Source organism: Ostrinia furnacalis, unplaced genomic scaffold, assembly GCF_004193835.3.
Source record: "Ostrinia furnacalis isolate ACB-3 unplaced genomic scaffold, ASM419383v2 OfSCF4053, whole genome shotgun sequence".
Classification (NCBI taxonomy): Eukaryota; Metazoa; Arthropoda; class Insecta; order Lepidoptera; family Crambidae; genus Ostrinia; species Ostrinia furnacalis.
In genome coordinates, this window is record NW_021134292.1 from 86,031 (window position 1) to 107,811 (window position 21,781).

At 38.3% G+C, this 21,781-nt stretch overlaps 2 protein-coding genes and 2 long non-coding RNA genes across 4 annotated transcripts; 2 read left to right on the forward strand and 2 right to left on the reverse strand.

The window, feature by feature from the left end:
• Nucleotides 1–1,014: 1,014 nt before the first annotated feature.
• On the reverse strand, nt 1,015–14,305 carry LOC114358611 (fructose-bisphosphate aldolase-like). The gene is made up of 9 exons (XM_028312629.1): nt 14,090–14,305; nt 13,877–14,005; nt 13,624–13,792; nt 10,839–11,069; nt 8,870–9,073; nt 8,000–8,115; nt 7,272–7,371; nt 6,471–6,670; nt 1,015–1,884 (listed from the first exon to the last, which is right to left on the reverse strand). The coding sequence occupies exons 1-9, from the start codon at nt 14,303–14,305 to the stop codon at nt 1,789–1,791; spliced, it is 1,461 nt and encodes a 486-aa protein (XP_028168430.1). The 3' UTR covers nt 1,015–1,788.
• LOC114358610 (uncharacterized) lies at nt 5,026–6,444 on the reverse strand. Its single transcript, XR_003656384.1, has 2 exons — nt 6,262–6,444; nt 5,026–5,185 (listed from the first exon to the last, which is right to left on the reverse strand). It is a non-coding gene; the product is annotated as an uncharacterized LOC114358610 (long non-coding RNA).
• A 661-nt stretch (nt 14,306–14,966) lies between the features above and the next one.
• Nucleotides 14,967–15,528, forward strand: LOC114358621 (uncharacterized). Its single transcript, XR_003656385.1, has 2 exons — nt 14,967–15,243; nt 15,380–15,528. It is a non-coding gene; the product is annotated as an uncharacterized LOC114358621 (long non-coding RNA).
• Nucleotides 15,529–17,701: 2,173 nt separating this feature from the next.
• Nucleotides 17,702–18,823, forward strand: LOC114358618 (uncharacterized). Its single transcript, XM_028312636.1, has 3 exons — nt 17,702–17,920; nt 18,159–18,477; nt 18,636–18,823. Exons 1-3 carry the CDS (start codon nt 17,740–17,742, stop codon nt 18,658–18,660), a joined length of 525 nt encoding a protein of 174 aa, XP_028168437.1. The 5' UTR covers nt 17,702–17,739; the 3' UTR covers nt 18,661–18,823.
• The last annotated feature ends 2,958 nt before the right edge of the window (nt 18,824–21,781 follow it).

The window sequence follows — 21,781 nt, forward strand, 5'->3', positions numbered from 1 at the left end:
GACTGAATAGATCAGAACCTGTGTGTGACCACTACAAATTATGTAAGGTATTATGGGACATCCATTGAAATCGGGACATACATTCAAGGGGACACTGGCAACACTACAAATACCCACAATGCTGTCGAAAGCTCGTTAAGTCGTAAGGTTGGGAAACAAATTAATATGGGACATCCACCGTCGAAATCGGGAAATACATTCAAGGGGACACTGGCAACACTACAAAGACCCACAATGCCGCCAAAAGCTCGTAAGTCATTGGGAAACTTTAAAACAATGGCGTCTCGAAAACCCTTTATTATGTCACCGCCACTGAAATAGGACATTGTGAAGAACATACCAAATTAGGAACGTTCTTGAAATAACTCTATTGTTGGTAGAGACGGCGTTTGCAAGGGTTACAAAATACAGGTACATTATTATAGTGTGTTATTTTTGTACTTGATCAAACAAAAAGGATTAATTCTACAGTCTACTGCGTAAATGTTTTCCAGGGGACCGAAGTTAAAATAACTACCTACCTTTCCATACAAATATATCAATCATTTAATATGAGGATGACGTTTTTTTACCTATTTAATTACTAGAATTGAACTCAAAGCGCGTAGGCGTACCGCATTGAAAATTAATTGTATGTGGGCTTCGCAATATTTTTTAGTTTTTCTTTTTAGGGTAGTTCTTGTCATTTTCAAAATAGAAGGTTAAGGCGCTGAATGAGAAAACGCTAAATTATAGATCCCTACAACTACCTATTTCATAATATTAAAATTTATAGTTATGTTTAATATGTACATTATTCTGTAGCGGTAGTGGTGCAATATTAAAATTTATTATTACGAGATAAGTAGGCCTACACAACAGTTGGGATCTGTAAGTTAAAAGTTCTACATGGATTTTATTTTAACTGTGTGTAATGTTTATAACAAGATAGGTATTCTCTCAATATTCTACAGGGTGACAAATGAAACAAACTACATACCTGATTGAAGATATAACTTTAATCTTAAAAATATCAAAATTACATTACAACTAAAATGATAATAAATATAAAACCATATAAATGGATAAAAATTAACAGTATGTACCGTTTCTGTAATACTTAATACAATTTAAAAATAAATTTTTAACATTTGATTTAACAACATCGATCTAATATTTTTCTAGATATAATTTCAACATTTTACTCTTCTTGCAATGACTCTTCTGAATAGAATCGACATATTTTTTGAGACGATACAACATTTTTTAAATGCTCATATATTTTTAACATCAAAATAGATTTAAGAATCTTTGCAAGCTAAGTTGTACGCCTTTTAATATTCTACGCAATCGATGAAGCACTAATCTATAATCTCAACATACGAATACAACACTACACACTCTACGTGACCAATGTTGATCTTATATTCGAGGCATATGCTTACATAATTATGCGTTTTACTAAAAAAAAAACTAGAATGTTCATAGAAAAATGATAGTTTCAGTTGTTTTGTCAGCGATTATATCGACAAAAGTTAATAGTGTCGATAAATCGCATTTTGACAGCTAATTTAACTGTCAAACCGACATTTTTATGGACCGCGAAATAAAAGACGCGTCACAAGAAGATTCAGACATAATTTTGTAGTAATTAAAATAGCAAAAAAATTGATATCGACATGGCTTTGTGAGTGGTGTGACACGTCACTATTTCATAATTGGACCACGAAAAGAAAATGGCGCGCGAACATCTGTCAATCTGTCAAACGGTGCATAGACCGAGTGTTGCTAGTGTGGAAAAGTGTGTGTTTAGTAAGCGTGGTTGGCAACGAAAAGGCCGGAGTCGGCGCCCACACCTGTTACTGATCCAGCGACGTATTTGCCCTGGGAGGCCTGGCCGTTAGCCTGGAAAAGAAGAAAGAGTATTTTTAAATATTTTTGTTGCATACTGGTCGAAAACAAAAGATAAGACAGTAAAAAAACAATGTTTCTGGACGAAAACAAAAGATTGAAGTGAAGAAAAACAAAACGTCATTCTATAAACTTCGCTCCCTAGCTAGCCAAGTGGCATAACGTGACAGTTGAATCTCGAAATCACTTCAAGGAGCGAAGTAAGTGAAGTAACTACATACAAAAAACACCCTAGCGAAGGGTTTTCGGAATTACAACTGTTACGATTTGCCCCTTGTCTGGGAGAGCTGATTAGATAAAGAGTTATCTACAGAAACCGCTCTTGAACAAATATAACACGAATGATTCCTATTGGTTCATAGAACATGCGCTGTCCTTCAAACCTCGCTCGAGTTGTTTTGCATAATATATTCATTAACAAACTAGGCAAACATCATAATTATTATACAGTCTTAACATTTAAAAACAGATAAAGCTGAAACTAAAAACAATTTGTTATCATCGCCGCTAGAACAAAGCAATATGATCCATCTTAGCAACAAAATAAGACCCCCCACTGGAATGAAAATCCGGTTAGTGATAAGTTATCAACAAGTCCAAGGGGCCCTTATCTAGGTATAAAAGCAGAAACTTGTTTTGAACACGTCATTCAGTTGCTGTTGTGCTGTCGAGCGAAAAAGATCAAATTGTGTTAATTAATTGAGTCTGCCAGTGACTTTGCCCACTTCTAGCTTGGTCCACATACTTACACAAAGAGCTAGTGAACGCCAGACCTAGGTCATTTTATAAAAGCTGAAAGTTTGTCAGCGTATGCTCCCAACAAAGGTAAGAATGTTGGTGTAATGTGAAGTTTGGGTCATGGTGGCTTTGGCAGCTACCCTAAAAAATTGTCCGGCAAGGAGTTGGAGCCGTCAAAACTATCTATGACGTAGGTCTGGCGTTCACTAGTCTAATGGCCCAAGTCGCTGGTTTGAATTTTTAAATAGTTTTTCTAACAGTTTCTAACAGGGCCTACTTCTAAGATTCTAGAATAGATTTTTATTGATTTGGTGATAAAACATTGAAGGTGGTAACTGGAAGACTCATTATTTTTAGACACGGACGTAGGCAAACAGGATGCTTGCCAAGAGCCAACAGAATGTTTTAATTAAGTCCGGTTAGATAACATGACTTGGAATCAACAAGTGTGGAATGTACAACATGTTAGTGTTTATTTCTTTTTTACAGTTACAATAAATGTAATATTAGGTAGTTGGACCCCGTTTTAGAGTGTTTTGTGATATCGACAAGCTAAGTAATGTGACGTTATATGTTAGGTTTTTAATAAACCCTCTATTACCTATAGAGTTTATTATGTAGGCCAAAAATATAAATACCATTCTGTGATTAACAAGTGCAGGTACTACCTATTACACTTACTAGTGAAAGTACCAGATTTGATAATAATAAAGCCTTCAACAACTAAAATTCAGTGTAACAGTTTAGATGAAGAAGCAATTTCAATCATTATCTTCAATAACAAGATGCCATATTAATAGTCAAGTAACACTTATCTAAACTTTAGGGTGACATTCCCCCTAGACAAAAGTGACAGTTGTAATTTCGAAATCGCTTCTAGAGACGAAGTAACTACATAAAATAACGCCGAAGCGAAAGGTTTTCGAATTTACAACTGTCGCGTTTTGTGACTTGTCTAGTGGCGCAAGTACACTATGAGGGAAATTGATCGAGACGTACGTGTAAACACGCACTTTGGTTAGTTTCGCCGCGAGTCGCCCATACTTCGGTGTACGTTCTCGCGCTTCGTCTCGATCAATATTCCGCATAGTGTACTTGCGCCATAGGGATACAGCCCATATTACGCCAGTGGTGCCATCTCTTGGCAAGAGCAAACACGATAGCTCTCACCGCTTCAACGCCACCAGTTACATCTGGTGGCGCCATCTAGTGAACGCAAGTACCATAGGCATAGACCGTCGACAGCACGTCAACGTAAGCACTGTGGTATCTTACGTAGTTGCGATAAGGGCGACTTTGCAACGAAAATGTATTGTCTGATGTGCTGTCGTCTTTCTCAAGGTAATGTATCAGTGGATTGAGAAATAAGCTCAATTTAATAGTCCGATTAAATATTCATTGTATTCAGAAACTGATGTGTACCTTTGAAAATTGTCTATGGTGTTCAGGTCCAAATATATGAAAGGGTTTTCAAAATATAGTACATAAATACAGCAATACTAAAAACACGCAAAAAGCATAATAAAGTTTTTTATTGTGCATAATAACAACTAACGAAATACGTAAACAGAGCAATGCAAATACCTACATAATATAGCGGTATTTTATTAGCTACAGAAAAGGCAATTTCAGTACATAAGCTTTAACTACATTTAGTAAATAATGTTTTGTTAAGCTAAATAAGTACAGTAAGTCAGAACGGAATGTAAAAAAACAACTCACCATGCATTATAACAAGTTTTGGCAAAGAACCACAGTGACCTAAATCAAATTTTCATTATTTTGAGAAAGTAAACATAATTTAATTCATTCAAATCTATATATATAAAAGAAAGTCGTGTTAGTTACTTCGCTTATAACTCAAGAACGGCTGAACCGATTTAGCTGAAAATTGTCAGGGAGGTAGTTTAGAGCCAGGAGAAGGACATAGGATACTTTTTATCCCGTTCGAAATAAAAAAAAGTCTGCTTATTTATTGCCATTAAGGCGGAACAAAGTTCGCCGGGTCAGCTAGTAGTAGAATAAAAGTTATTATGTATTTCAAAAGGGTAAAGTCAGATCACAGTGTTTCCTCGCTAGTTTATAGGGTGAAATGTAAATGATAGCAACTAATCTAGGAACACTAAACTAAAATGTATTCTACACTGAGAATGAAAATTTTAGTAGTGGTGATTTTAATAATACAAAAACAGTAGAGGATAAAAACTGTAATTCACTGGAATATTAATCATTTATCGTTGCGTAGTAGTCAGCCGCCATGATCATTACATAACATACAAAAGTCCTTCTCGATTGTTAAAATCTGATCTTAATAACAATTTGTATAACAACCAAGAGAGCTGATAAGTTTTAAAATCATTTATAAATAGACTCTTTATCTCATGATTGTTTCAATAATTTAAAATCTCTGTGTAAATCGAAAAATTCGAGATTTAACCATAAACTCTTTAAAGATAACATTTTAGTAGGCGTGCGACTTAACAAAGTTGGATTTTGAGGCAGCTAAAGACGGAATCGAACCAGCTACGTATTTGGCTTGGCTGGCTAGACCGTTAGCCTATTGTTTTTAAAATTGTACAGACGTATTACCAAAAGAACGAAAAGAAAGCATGAATGAACAAAAAAGAAAATAATACAGATTATAAATGGTAAACAATGTTATTGGCAAAGGAATAAAATGCCATTCCGTTTACAGATTACAAATAAGTTTAATTTTTTTTTAAATTGGCAAAGGAATAGAGTGCCATTCCGTTTAAGTAACATTAAAAGTTTAAATATAGAATGCGCGTGATTCACGTGGTGCCATGGCGTCGTCGTGTGCGTGGAGGATGGTTGTGGAGAAAAAAAACACACTAATTAGTACTACTTCTAGGGGAAATATTACGACAGTGAGAATTAGTAGAACCAAAGTTTCTCAAACTGAGTGTGTGATTTATAAAATACATTAAAACGGCTACACTTTCTGTTACGACTATACTCTTGGCCAATGTGCTACACATTCATTGATTTTTTATAGAAAAAATAATTGTCACGGAATTGGGACAACAATTTTTGAAAATACTTTTTGAAAATATTATTATTGATTCTGAAGTGATGTTTTCATATTTTATCAAACTCAAACAATATTATGAAGATTATAATAATGTATTAAGAAATGTTGGTTCCATAAAGCTTAAAAAACAATAATAACTTGTTTTCTTATATTATCTCATTATTATCTACTGCATGCAACTATTATAATTAACACAACACATAAAAAGCAACACAACAGATTAGTAAGCAATAAATAAACAGTAAAAAACATACACAGACCAAATTACAAATAGCTCCATCTATCGAAACTTTTCAAAAACTAAACTGTAGATCTGTTAGGTATGTTCGCTGAACCCTCTAAACTCCTCAGCCATGAGGCCCACATTCCTTCACCTTAGCTCTCTTCAGAAGCTCCTGATGTCCAGCCAGAACGTACTTAGGCTTCCCGGCTCAGGCTTGGACTAAAGTCTGGACGGCACGACCGTAACTCCTGAGCCATAAGACCCAGTTTCCCACATTCAAACCCCCACCTAAGTTAGACCTGTAAACCACACTAAACTCCACCTAAATTCCTCAGCCATAAGGCCCACATTCCCTCACCTTAGCTCTCTTCAGAAGCTCCTGCTGTCCAGCCAGAACGTTCTCAGGCTTGCCGGCCCAGGCACGGAGTTCAGACGCCTGGAGAGCACGACCGTAACTCCTCCGCCATAAGATCCAGTTTCCCTCAACCAAACCCACACCTCAGTTAGGCCTGTAAACCATATTCCCTGCACTTAAACTCCTCAGCCATAAGGCTCAAATTCCCTCACCTTGGCTCTCTTCAGAAGCTCCTGCTGTCCAGCGAGAACGTTCTCAGGCTTGCCGGCCCAGGCACGGAGCACGGACGCCTGGAGAGCGCGACCGTAGCTGAAGGTCAGGGCCCAGGGTCGCTTGAGGTCAACCGCGTTGATGGCGTTCAGGTTGACGGAGGCCTCCTCCTCAGACTGGCCACCGGAGAGGAATGTGACGCCTGGAAATAGGGGGTGTTTTTGATTGGCATATTTACGCAGTTTTTTTATTCATAGCAAGGCAGGTATTTGACCACAATCGCACCTGGTGTTAAGTGGGATACAGTCTTGGATGGTACATATCTGCCTTGTAAGTGCCTATTCACTCTCGCCTTGAAAAGGCTCCGATTATAGTCATCGGGAAAGACAGTGTTTACGTTTGACAGCTATTGTTGCGTGATCTAATTGAATGGACCTACATGAATGAAGAGGACAACAGGTTCCTCTTAAAGTTTCAGATACATTGATCTATTGCTATCTAACAAAAGGTGCTGTATAACAGAATGTGAAACCAAAACTTGTAGTTTATCTGGCAGATAAGTTCCTAGTGATAAATCTATCAGGCATATTATATTATCGAAAAGTAATGAATGAAGTAGTAATTAAGTAATAACCATAATCGTGGGTACATATTCTGATCTCCTTATCATCATCATCGTCAAGTGACTAATTAGACTATCTAATTCACCAGAAGCAAAAGAAAGGTATCCAGAAAAATTGTCTGTAATCTGATAATATCGATAGTATCGATATCGTGGAACAACACTAGTTTTCTTGACTTACCGGGAACGGCAGCGGGCACGGTCCGGAGAAGAGCGGTGACGGTAGCGCGTGCGACGTCCATGGGAGTATACGTCTTCTTGCACGACTGGCCGGCGGTCACCTGGGCAACAAATATCAGTCAATTTCTATACTAAAGCCCGGTCTCCGAGCACGTAGAATTTTGTCCAATGACCCCAAGCTACCCATCCTTATCGCTCGCGCGTAATTATGTTGCTGTCATGCTCGCACACTCACTGCGGGCGCCCGTCTAACTACTCTGTCAACTATGATATGATATGACATGACCCTTTTGTATGAAAAATAAACATAGTTGTGCCATTTTCTCAAAGTACAGACATTGTTTAATTTTTCACATCGTTTCCATTTTTGAACATTTGTATTGATGAAAAAGAATTTCTTGACTCGATCGGTGTGTCAAGGGTCATAGTCGATGACACTTATGTAATGCCATCGCCATGTATAAAAAACCCTCTCTTGTTCTCTATTATCATAGTCTAGTTACTTGACAAATAGGCTGACAATAGTGACTGATTTTCTTGTGCTGCTTCTTCTCAGCACTGGTCCATTTATTGTTCCGAAGCAGTGGTAGGGTTATAACTGGGACGTGTAAAGTTGCTTTTTAAAAGCCTACTTGCAAAATAAAATGAGTTTTATGAGTTGTTCAGTTACAATCATTGTTAAAAGCGTCAATCTCCCAGCGTTGAGATGGGCTAAATGTGAAAGCTTACCATGTTGGGCTTCAACAGGGTACCCTCGAGGAACACGTGGTGGTCGCTGAGAGCCTTGTAGCAGGCAGCCAACACCACCTCGGTGACCTTCTGGGCGCGGTCAAGGTCGTGCTCACCTGAACAGAGCAAATTGGAATAAGAATAATTTCTTTCCTAGAATCTGGAGTTAGATACAGACAGCAAATTTATTCTGTCTCTGCTAGTGTAGAAATGCCATTGTGCCAATGTGGGCGAACTACGATTACGATTTAAATATGATGAAATGATTCTCAACATCAATTAGCTATAGTAATCTATTGGTAGTTCGGCATCTCTGATAAATCACTACCGCGAATGGGGGCTGAACCGGGCCTTTAGCTTTATGGTTTTAAAATTTACATAATATGGTAAAAGTGACCACTCATTTTAAGCTTATGGCTAATCGTAACGTTGTTTGGTACTAGGGCACTTTGGTTCGACCGATCTTCAGCAAGCAACGTCACTTGGACAAGCGATTCTTTGACCTGGGAAGACTTACCATCAGGCAAGACCTCGGGCTCCACGATGGGCACGATGCGCTGGCTCTGGCAGATGGAAGCGTAGCGGGCCAGAACAGTAGCGTTCTCCTGGATAGACTGGTAGGATGGCGTGTTGCGACCGATCTTCAGCACGCGACGCCACTTAGCTAAGAGATTCTTTGATCAGGTCAGACTTACCATCAGGCAAGACCTCGGGCTCCACGATGGGCACGATACGCTGGCTCTGGCAGATGGAAGCGTAGCGGGCCAGAACAGTAACGTTCTGGATAGACTGGTAGGACGGCGTGTTGCGGCCGATCTTCAGCACGCAACGCCACTTGGCTAAGAGATTCTTTGACAAGGTCAGACTTACCATCAGGCAAGACCTCGGGCTCCACGATGGGCACGATACGCTGGCTCTGGCAGATGGAAGCGTAGCGGGCCAGAACAGTAGCATTCTCCTGGATAGACTGGTAGGACGGCGTGTTGCGACCGATCTTCAGCACGCAACGCCACTTGGCGAAGTGGCAACCATCCTTCTTGTACTGGGCGCAGCGCTGGGCAAGGTCGTCCAGACCTGGAAGAAAGAATAATGTTAGCTTGAACGATTGTCTTTTTTATGAAGAACGTGGTAGGTATTTGACCGCAATCACACCTGATGTTAAGTGAGATGCAGTCTTAAGTGTCTTTTCACTCTTGCCTTGAAAAGGCCTGGGTTATAGATCAACTGACTTGACCTTCATTAGTTGGGTTTTTATTGGCGGTCACGCTGTAGATCCTGGCTACACAGGAGTTTCAGCGGTGGGAACGAGAGATGGGAATAGTCCTGATTGTGTATTTTAAAGGTTAAATAATTAGTATTGACGTCTCAGCACAGCATATCGATTAATTTATGTCAATATTTTATTGCTTTATTTGTTTTTATCTTATTTTTCTATATTTGGAACACAAACAGTATAAGTACTAATTAACAATGTGATAAGGAACCTTTACACCAATAAAACATAATTAATATGTTTTCGCAAGCAATACCCGAGTTTATTGAGTAGTTATGGACTGGAAAAGTTACGTTTTACAACTTCTATATGCACAACATCAGTCATGGAAAATTATTTGTCAATGTCAGTTGACCATTTGTTTCCAAGATGGCCGTAAGTCTGACACAGACTGTATGCATAAATTTTCCATCGGAATATTTCCAAAAGCAATCGATTACTTAATGACCCCACTATCGCAGCTATAAAAGAACCCGCTACTTAAATAACCCCTCGAATGGTTTTACAGTCCTCGTGAATAAAATGATAATTTCACATGTGATAAGTCGATAATAAAACGAAAGACATTTTGACTTGGGTACGGAGACGAATGACATAGACCATTCCAGTCGTTACATAACTTACCTACACATGTATGAGAATAATATTCACCTTGCATTCATTGGAGATACGCCAAACGTCTTAGGCCCGTATCAAAAACGTCGCTAAAACTTGCTATTTATTTTAAACTTTTATTTAGACCTGTAGCGAACTGTTCACTTAATTTGCAAGCGTCTTCACAATAAGATAACGTCTTGGCAGGTCGTGCTTGTTTCTATCATAAGATAGACAAGGCGTGAAAGTGTATGTGGACAGACGGAGCAGATAGCTCGTGGTACTGATGACCGTTGGGGCTAAAAGTTCTCGAGTAAGCATGGACCAAAAATACATGACTCGGAGGACCGATGATGTGATGAAGGTTGCTGGAAGCACCTGGATGCGGGTACCGCGGAATCAATTATTGTGGAAAGTCTTGGGGGAGGCCTTTGTCCAGCAGAAGGCTTTCTAGGTTCTGGTGAAGGTCACTAGAAGTTTCTGGGTGCGGGTAGCGCAGGACCGGTTATTGTGGAAGTCCTTGGAGGAGACCATTGTCCAGCAGAGGACGTTCTTCGGCTAAAATGGTAAAGAAGAGGAAAGACGCGAGACTATGGTAGATTTTTACCCTGAGTGCCATGCAGGATTGGTCACTTTGGAAGTCCTGTAGGAATCCTTGGTCCAGCAGTAGACATCTTTTGGCTAAAATGAGGGGATATGCAGACACTACGGTTGCTTCTTAACCTGAATGGTGCACCTGTTCTCAGATCAAGTGCCGGGAAACCCTCGAAGGCCCTGAGTCTAGTTGTGGACGTGCTTTGGCTGAAATGAGAGGAAAGACAAAGACTATGGACTGCCAAAAAAGACATGTTACTTTACTTTCTTAACCTGCACCTATGCACTGGTCTTCAGATCACAGTGTGGACGTCCTTTGGCTGAAATGAGAGGACACACAGACTAAGGGGACATACGAAAAAGCTGCTATCTTCTTACCCTGGGTGGTGCACTCGTCCTCAGATCCGAACAGCGGGACGACGCCCTTGTCGACCTTGATGCCGGGGATGATGCCGCGCTTCTCCAGCAGGCTGACCAGCGGCGTGCCGTCGTCCGCCTTCTGGTACAGCGTCTCGTGGAAGAGGATCACTCCGGAGATGTTCTCGGAGAGAGCCTGGGGATAGAGGGGCCTTGATAAGAGATATTTGTGAAGACTGTGGAATTTTAAATCTGGGGCAAAATGTTTTAAGCGAGAATAGGGATGTTTCCTGGATAAAAAGAGTTTGAATTAGTCCGTCAGTTAACTTATCAAAAAATACTAGACACGTATTTTTCGAAGATCGGCTAAGTGAGCCATTTTCGGGCGCACCAGCGCCGCCAAGAAAGTTTAGAAGTCGAATTGTTCGCCATGGCCGAAATCAGTCGGATGAATCAATCGATCAATTGTTTTATCATCATCACCAGGTCATTTAGTCTCCACTGCAGAAGCATAATCATTAATTTACCAGAGACGAATAGAGGACAAATCAATCGCCACACTGGCTGGCCGAATTTTTACGATATTCTGGTCTGAAAGTTAGCATAATAATAACATTGAAATGATTGAAAATTATTAAATAAACGAAACAATTACTTCGTTAGCATAAATTATCCTCAGATATCACTATTTGAAGAGCAAATGTTTGTGAAATGAGGCTGATCTTCGGTTAAATATGTAAACTGCATTTTTCCATTACATTTATTTGCTTTGTCACAGGCAAAAGTAGACAATTCAAATAGTGGTGCGAGTGTTTGGATTGTAAAAATAAGTAAGAATTTAAATCTATCTAAGACGTTTCAAACTTTTTAGAAATTGCAATTCATTTGTCGCTTGTATAACATTTCAGAAAATAAATGTTAACTAAGGGTAGATTCGACCAAACAAGAGTAAATATTAATCTCAGAATAAATCGTCAGTTATTCGACATTTTGACATATTTCCTATAGGTACTGAAACTGTCAATGTGCCAGTTATACCAGGAGTTATTCTCGGATAAATGTTGTAAGTGAGCAAATTCCTTATAACTACTCCGTTAAAAGCACATGCCCAGTCGCAGGTGATCAAGTTTGTATGAATAAGTAATACGCGACTGTCGCCAAACAACTGTGAAACCGGTATGGGCCGCGGCTGCGCACACCCACCGATCCACTAGTAAATAACCAACCAAGCTGTCTTTTGATATGGTATGATTTTAGATGTAAAATATCTTACAAAAATCCCATAGATTAGTTACAAAAACTAGCCTTTAAAAAGTTCAAACTATTACTGTGTTCAATGATTCTGAATCTGATGCATGTTAAGTTTACATCAGTGTTTTCCTCATCTATTGGATGCAAACCCCCGGCTTAAGGCGTCTTATTGCAAAACGGGGTTTGTTGAGCGGATTCCTAAACAACTCGAAAATTTTATTGGTATGTGTGTTTCTAGATTAAGATATCAGAAAGTTTAGTTTTAGTCTTTATAGAGAGGAAAATTTGAATTTGCTTTATTCTAAATTCTATGATCTACTTATTTAATAGAAAGATAAGTCAAATACGGTTAAAGACATTTATTTTCTCAAAAGAATTTACAAAATCCACTTATAGAGAAAACACAAATACAATTCATTACAATTAAATACATTATTACCAACTAGCATTTTAAATGTGGGTATGTTTGAAAACATTCAAACATTGAGTTGTTCGACGCTGCGCGCTAAGCGTATTGCGACTTGCGACTACTTTTAGTGGGGATATTCACTTAAGGGTGATAGCACAGTACAATGCGATAACGCGCTATTGAAATTTGCAAAAAATGTTGAGATGTACAACATATTTTAAATACCAACTTTAAATGTATAATATTATTGCGAGCATCTTACAACTTAAATCTGAATCTATATAATAAAAAATAATAAAAAAAATATAACAAAAATAGTAATCTTAGCTAAATATATTTACGAGAAATCCCTTAAAATGTGAGCCTTTAGTAATTTTTTAAACATGTAAAGAGACTGACAATCTTTTATTGTTTTTGGTAGCTTGTTGTAGGTCTGGGCTCCTTCATAAATAATGGTTTTTTTTCCGTAGTTGGTACGCGGTGAATTTAAGCAAATATTATTTGCCTGCCTTGTTAAGCGTTTATTATGAGTAAATTTTTTAGTAAACGTTATTTCGCTGTGAATGTCTTTCGTTAATATTTTTCTTACGAGTATACATATGTTATATTTGTATATCTGGGTAAGGTTCATTAGTTTAGTTTCTTCGTAAATTACTTTAGTATGTGTGAGGTAAGGGTATCTGAATAAAATTTTGATTAATTTATTTTGTGCAATTTTTAATTTATTTATATGTATTTTCGCTGCTGATCCCCATACTTCAATTAAGTAGTCTAAGTGCGATTTGACTAACGAGTTATAGATAGTGTACCTCACGTGATTTGGGAGACATCTTGCCATCCCTTTTAGAGCACCAGTTAATGATGTTAGTTTATTACAAACAGTATCTATATGCGCTTTCCACGTTAATTGGTTATCAAGAACTAGGCCGAGATATTTTTCCGTATTAACTTTTTGAATTATTGTGTCATTTATCTTTAAAGGACTATAGTTAGGTATTTTTTTATTTTTAGCTGCAAAAATTATATATTTTGTCTTTGATATATTAATTGTTAGTAGGTTTGACTGAAGCCAGTCATGAAGGGTATTCAAATCATGTTGTGCTTGGTTTATTATATCATCGAGAGAATGACTAGAGTAAAACAAACTTGTATCATCCGCATATAGGAAGACGTCCCCATGGAGGCCTATTTCACTTATATTGTTAATGTATATGAGAAACAGTAAGGGGCCCAGGATCGATCCCTGCGGAACACCACAAGAAACTGTCCGGGGCTCACTCTGCTCATTGCCAATCTTAACAATTTGGCGTCTGTTCTGCAAATACGATTTAAAAATTTCAAAAGCCACACCTGTAACACCCACGCTTTTTAGCTTCAGTAAGAGTATTTCATGACTGACCGTGTCAAAAGCCTTCTGTAAATCGATAAATATTCCTAATGTAATTTTTTTCTCATCAATATTTGTTTTAATTCTTGTGACTAAGTCTACAGTAGCAGAAACAGTATTTGATTTGGGCCGAAAACCATACTGTTTTGTAAAAAAGAAGTTAATAGATGACAAGTAACTAGACAAGCGGTCGTAAATTAGTCTTTCAAAAATTTTGGACAATACTGGTAACACCGATATAGGCCTATAGTTGTTAGGGTCCATTTTGCTGCCAGATTTGTGTATCGGTGTGACCTTAGCAATCTTGAGAGAATTCGGAAAGTATCCCTCAGAGAAACATTTATTGACACTCTCAGCTAAATTACTGGCAATAATATTCTTAATGCATTTGATAGCTTTAGTACTAATTCCGTCTATGCCAGCACTTGTGTTTGCGTCCATTTCATCAATAATTTTTGTGATTTCTGTCTTTTTAGTTGGGTTTAATATTGATAATTCATTGGTTTCGGTTACTGAGTTTTTTGATGATATTGTGTATGTTAAACCGTTGTGAAATCTCTGCGGAATCCTGTTAGCTAATTCTAAGCCTATTGTACAGAAAAACGAGTTAAAATGGTTGCATATTTCTTTTGTGTCTGTTATTATATTTGACGATATTTTAAGTTTAATCTCAACGTGATTGGTTTTATTTTTATTTATTGTACATAGCTTAGTTAGTAAGGATTTCTTAAGAATATAAAATTCTATTGTAATTAATTTATTGTTTTATTCTTATGAATAAATAAATAAATTATTAAATTTCATCTTAAATTCTGATCTTCATAAATTCATCACTGACAATACCTCACTCCCTGAGTAGTTTTAATCCAATTATTTGTTCAGAGTTTTCGCATTATTAACACTTTCTCTTTCATTATTCTTAGCTCTATAGCTATCTCTTTCCCAGCCTTCACTGCCCCCAGCACTATCGCGCTCTCCGTCGCACGTGCTGCGCGTGCCCTGATTGGCTCTTGCGCTTGGGTGAATTCGTCACTCGTTCAGGTTCCTAATGAGCTGATAAAGACGGGTTCGGGTACAGCTTATTCATTTCACGTTGATTCATCAGAGTGAAGCTCCTAAACAAAACCTTAGAAACGCCACCATGTCAGCATCCCAGGATAATTCTATAGAATTATCGAAGGAACGTATTTGTGGCGTTGGGGTGATTGCCGATGGTGCTGCCCGTGTTCTGCCGTACCAGCCGTGCCTGTTCGGCGCTGAATGCCCGCGTCACGGCTTCCCCTACGCACAGGCGGCCCCCAACGCGATGCCTCAGCCTCTGAGACTGACGCGAGACCCGCGGCTTCTCCGCAGACTCAACGCCTGAGCTCCATCCATATGTAAGTGTACACACTTTTGTCTTCGTTTAATCCGTCGCTATGATCTAGTATCAAAGCTCTCGCTGCAATTATTTGTTTTGCTGTTCATCTGCATTATTATTTTCAGTAACTAATGCCCTTTTCTTTTCTTCCACAGATTTTTGCATTATACCAGCGCCAACTGCGAGCGCGACAGCCGCCAGTCCCCTGCCCCGTGTTACGACTTAAGTAGCGTTTATTTATACATAATTAATGTACATAGCTTAGTTAGTTAGTAAATTTCATGAGAATATAAAATTTAATTGTAACCTTTTATTGTTTTATTAATAAATTAATTATCATCTCAAAATTTGATCCACATAAATTCATCAATGACAATACTTACCTTACTCCCTGAATATGTATTCAATTATTTGCTCATAGTTTTTCACAATAATAACACTGTCTTTCACTACCTCAATCTCTTAGCTCCATAGCTATCTCTTACCAGGCATTAGAGATCAAAATATCTGACCCGCAGCGCATGTTTGTGTTCTGTCATACTCTCCGTTCGGTATGGACTTTATAACCATTTGTCAAGCTACCTTGACTTTATAGTTATACAACCTGTTGAGGAACCGTCAATATAGTTTCAGGAGGATGCTGTTCACCTGCAGAAGCAGATGACATTTCTTGTGTGTAAGGTATGATACAAATTGTCATTGTATGGGCGTGTTTCTGGACCTCGCCAAGGCCTTCGACACCGTATCAATACAAAACCCATACCTACTTCTAGGCAAACTTGAAAATTACGGGATCAAGAGAGAGACATGTAAGGTGGTTAAGGAGCTACCTCATTGACCGTAAGCAAATTTTCCGGAGAGATAGCGACATGCATCCGGTTCCCATTGGGGTACCGCAGGGAAGAATATTGGGACCACAGCTTTTAGTAGCCGTAATGCTTCCCGTGGTTGAAATGATAAATTTTCATACATTTTTTAAATGCGCAAACTCACACTCAGCCCACTGATGGTGCAACTCAAGTTGCTACCAGCAGCGCGTGTGTTCTGTTCTGCCATACTTTCCGTTCGGCATGGACTTTGGAGCAAATTTTCCGGATAGATAGCGACATGCATCCGGTTCCCATTGGGGTACCGCAGGGAAGAATATTGGGACCACAACTTTTAGTAGCAGTTATGCTTCCCGTCGTGGTTGAAATGATAATGTGTTGTGTGTTTATCAAAATTAATAGGTACCTACTATGAACCCAAACACAATTGTTTTTAAACATGTATAGGATATAATAAATCCTAATATAATTCAGCGAGCGTCTTCCTGTGTTGCTTGAATAATTGGGAATAATTATGTTCTGTCGTTCTGAGAAGAACTGCTTATTTTTCTTTTGTGTCTCGAAAAAGAAACAGAGAAAGAATAATATTCAACAAGATGAGAATATCCCATCTCCCTTGAATAATATTGAGAACTATGTTCTCCATCGTTCTGAAAAAAACGGTTTTAACGTTCGTCGTTAGAACAAGAAATATTCAGTAGAAATTCAGCAAGCGGCAGCTTGACCGGAACTTGAAGACTGGAAAACGTAGGTCGGCCTCCCACTCGGTGGACCGACGATCTGAAGGTGCGGGAAGCTCTGTCAGGCAACGCAGGACCGCTTGAACCGTGCGCGTCCTCTTCGTGCAACGCGCGACGATCAACTATGCGTATGCGGCGCCAGGGCACGACACGTAACCAGTGCGCATCGTGTACGTAAGAGATAGCGCTATGCATGTACCGTTGTCTCTTTCTTACACGATGCGTTTAATAAATTTCACGTGGTTATTTTGAAAATATTTTGTCCTTTTTACACTCATGACTCTAAATCACTGTTCTATCACTACAACTATAGTATTAGTGCTAAAATTCCTCAGTAGGATTTCAGACACTATTAAATCAAAAATGTAATAGTTATAAAAATAAAAGTAAATAAATAAAATAAAAATGCCAATGTCCTTCTTATTAATTTGAAACTACACGCAGTCTTCATTATTACTAGTACTAATTCAAAAATAGCTACTGCGATGAATGTGCAATGTCACCACAACCAACATTCTTGTGTTTATGACATAAGAAGTGTATAGATTAAAAGCATAACTTTGTAATTAACTCAAAATAAAAGAAATGTAAAGGAATGAACTTCGTATTAAGTTGATATACTTAGTTGTAATTGTAACGTAGTAGGTATGTGGGTAAAGTACTATGATGAACCATCATGCGTATGCAGCGTATGTGTATTTTAAAATTAACATTGATAACAAAGTTTCTGTGCATAGATTTGATAAGTACTGCAATCGGTGCTCTATAGCTATCTCTTTCTCCACATTCACTCCCCCAGCACTATCGCGCTCTCTGTCGCATGCGCTGCGCGTGTCCTGATTGGCTCGTGCGCTCTGTTACATTCATCGCTAATCCAAGTACCCTAATGAGCCCTTAACGACGGGTTTGGGTAAAATTATTCAGTTCACGTTGAATTTCATTGCCAACATGTCAGCCACCCAAGTTTATTCCGAGGAGATTAGTGGCGATGGAGACATTACCCAAGCTGTATCTTCAGTAGCAGCTGTTCCGGCTCGGCCAGTTGACAGAAAGTTCGCTGCAGTTGGATTCAGCCAAAGAATGAGGAAGGCGGTTTTATCGCACCTGCGGTTGGGTGAATTCCAAAAAGGTACTTTATTCTATCAATTTTTAATGCTTTGTTTACTATTTGTTTTATTTTCTTCATAAAATGTCTAAACTTGATCTTTAAAGAAAATTATTTTGCCCAGAAAATAATTTCTTTTATAATTCTAAAATTAGTGAAGTTTTCTTTTCAATTTATACGTAGTTAATATCATTTAATCAAACGACCTTCTACCTTAAGACTGGTAGAACCGATATTTTTATTATTGATTTTTTGTCCACAGAACCTGTTCCCAAGCCAGAAAAAGAGCCGGGGAATTGCAGCATTCCTAGCAACCCTCGTTGCAAGTACGGAGTGGAATGCCTACTCCGTAGATGCGTGTACTCACACGTAGCTCAAGACGAGGCGACGCCCGACCGCACGCCTCAGATGCGGCGTCCGAAGCTCCTCCGCCGACACATTGAGCGAGCCGCCATCCCTGAGCCAGCGCCAACCATCAATGTCCGCCATCGAGACGCCATTGCTGACGCGACGCCCGCTTCTCCGCAGCCGACGCGTCACCCGCGCCGCGATCGCCGACGCAAAGATCGCGCACTCTATGTGTAAGTATAGATAGATACACTATAACGCACTAAATGGATTTTTATAGATAGGATAGGGTTTCATTTTAAGATTCAAAATTGAGTTCAAGCTCTCTCTGTTATTTCTGTACCTATTCATATTTAGCAATATACTAAAACTGTTTTCTTTTCTTCCTCAGTATCCCGAATCGTGCAAGGAGCTGAGTCTGATAGTGATGATCTCCGCGCCGCCCCAGTTCCTGCCAAATGTGTTCATACAGCTACAACCTCCTACGACGTTGTACCTATAGTAGCTACTTTATACTTTACTTACTTTTGTTTAATGTACTAATTAAGATTTTTTTTGAAATATAAAATTGTATCACAAGCAATTCTTTCATTCATAAACTTTTTTAAACCACACACACAATTTAGGTAGGTACACTTTGTACATCACACTCAGATAAACCCAACTCCATCAGACATAATGGAGTCAAAAGTCAGTTGGACTTGGAATCAATTATCTAAACTTTGACAAAGTTTTATTATATAGAAATTACATACAAAATTAAATTACAATTCAAAGAATAAAAAGTACTGTACAAAATTAAAAATTATTTATTTAAAAAAATAAAGTAGGTAACACAAAGTAAATACAATAAAACACTAAAAATCACATCTAAGGCTACATCTACGAGTAGGTAGTATTCGCTCTTTTTTCGCATCCATAGAGATAATAGAGATGTCAACTAATGCGCCGAGTTCGAAACTCGTGTCGTATTAGAAATTAAAAATTCACACACACAAAGTATTCAAAAATGTGTTTATTATCCACTGCGGTATCAGTACACAACGTTCGAATAATCTTTAGTAGGTACTACGCAAGCAATGTTTACATTATGACGTTGCTGCTGTAATCATTGCTATCACGAGCAATGTGTTCTGTTTTTGGGCATATTGATGAGACACCGGCCCCGCCCCCTTGTCACATCTCCCTTTAGTTTCTGTGATCTGTGTTCGCATCATACCAGCGCCAACTGCAAGCGCGACAGCCGTCAGTCCCCTGCCCAGTGTGTTCAGTCACGACTTACTTATGTAGCGAATATTTATTTCTTGCACATAGCTTAGTTGGTTAGTAATGATTATTAACAAAATAAAATTTTATTGTAATCAATTACACTGGTCAACAGTAGTTTTGGTGCCAAGGAACTGTATATATTTTTTGATTAAGGACCTTATGCTGGTTGCTTTAGTAGCAAAGTTGTTGATTTCCTACGTGTAGTTTTCTAGATTTTGATGTGTATAGAAAAATTCAAAATTTCACTAAAATCAGCGTTTATAATATTTTGAAGTGCTTAAAAACTTTCTTTTCCACGACTTTTGTGAATGAGGTGTAATAGAACTATCACGTTACATCCTCCAGCAGTAATCAGCCATCATATAGCTATCCCATCTGCCTTGGTACCTCTCTTCCAATGGTTTTTAGGTCTTGATAGCATCGCTCTCCCTGTTCTTAGCTATAGCATGCTATAGTGACCCAAGATTCTCTGGGAATTGATCAAGATGACTGTGGAGGTAGTGCCCTTTGATAAAATTATTACATCCTGAGTTTTTAGGGCATGTCTCACAATTTCATAATAGTTACTAGTCCTGTGATTTCCGAAAAAATTTTTAGTTACTTCAACGAACGAAGTCCACGTAAATCGTTCCAAACGTCCATCAAACTTAAGAAATCAGTATCTTTTATTAATATTCTTATTTGTGGGCCCTCAAAAATTTACTGCTTTGACCTTTTTTTATGTTCAAACCAGATTTTTTTTTTGTTTTTTCCTCACTTTTTCCACTCTGAACTTCATGTTATGGCTTTTTTGACCATTGAAACATTGCCTCAGTGTTCACAGCAGATTATACAAACAATTTCGGGTATCCACGGCTTGAAAACAACCACAATTTCCGACTTAAAGTAAGAAAAATAAGCACTTTTTATTAAAATTTTGTCAAAATTTTTGAAATTCTTAACTGTGTACACATCACAAATGTAACAAATTACATTTGGATCGTTGAGGCAACTTCTTGGCAATGCAGACATGATATTAAAATAAATTTCGTTATAAAAATATACCGATAACATTACAAACTGTGCAAACAAAGTACCGATTAAAGCTAAAATTTAAAACTGAGGTTAGATCAAAAACTACACGTAGGAAAAAAAAAGAAAAATATTTTTATTATTACTAATACACACCTAATAATAAACTATCAACAGAATCTCGGCACCATTTTAATTTTGATTTTTTGTTGACCAGTGTTATTATTGTTTCATTCGTGCATTAATAAATTATTCCATCTTCAAACTCTGATCTACATGAATACCTCACTTCCTCAGTACCTACATTTTAAACCAATAATTTTTGCAGAGTTTTCACATCATTAACAGTTTGTATTTCATTATCTCTTAGCTCTATAGCTATCTCTTTCCCAGCATTCACTACCCCCAGCTCTATCGCGCTCTCTGTCACACGCGCTGCGCGTGCCAAGATTGGCTCGTGCGCTTTGGTGAATTCGTCACTCGTTCAGGTTCCTAATGAGCTGATAAAGATGGGTTCGGGTAAAGCTTATTCATTTCACGTTGATTCATCAGAGTGAAGCTCCTAAACAAAACCTTAGAAACGGCATCATGTCAGCATCCCAGGATAATTGTAAAGAATTATTATCGAAGGAACGTATTTGTGCCAATGGGGAAATTGCCGATGGTGCTGCCCGTGTTCTGCCATACCATCCGTGCCTGTTCGGTGCTGAATGTCCGCGTCACGGCTTCCCCTACGCACAGGCGGCCCCCAACGCGATGCCTCAGCCTCTGAGACTGACGCGAGACCCGCGGCTTCTCCGCAGACTCAACGCCTGAGCTCCATCCATACGTAAGTGTCACACTTTTGCCTTCTTTCAATCCTTCGTTATGATCTAGTATCAAAGCTCTCGCTACAATTATTAGTATTGGTGTTCATCTGCATTATTAATTTCAGTAACTAATGACCTTTTCTTTTCTTCTACAGATTTTCGCATTATACCAGCGCCAACTGCGAGCACGACAGCCACCAGTCCCCTGCCCCGTGTTACGACTTAAGTAGCGTTTATTTATATATAAATAATGTACATAGCTTAGTTAGTAAGAATTTCATAAGAATATAAAATTTAATTGTAACATTTTATTGTTTTATTCATAAATTAATTATCATTTCAAAATTCTGATCCACATAAGTCAATGACAATACTTACCTTACTCCCTATATAATATGTGTTCAATTATTTGCTCAGAGTTTTTCACCACAATAACACTTTCACTATC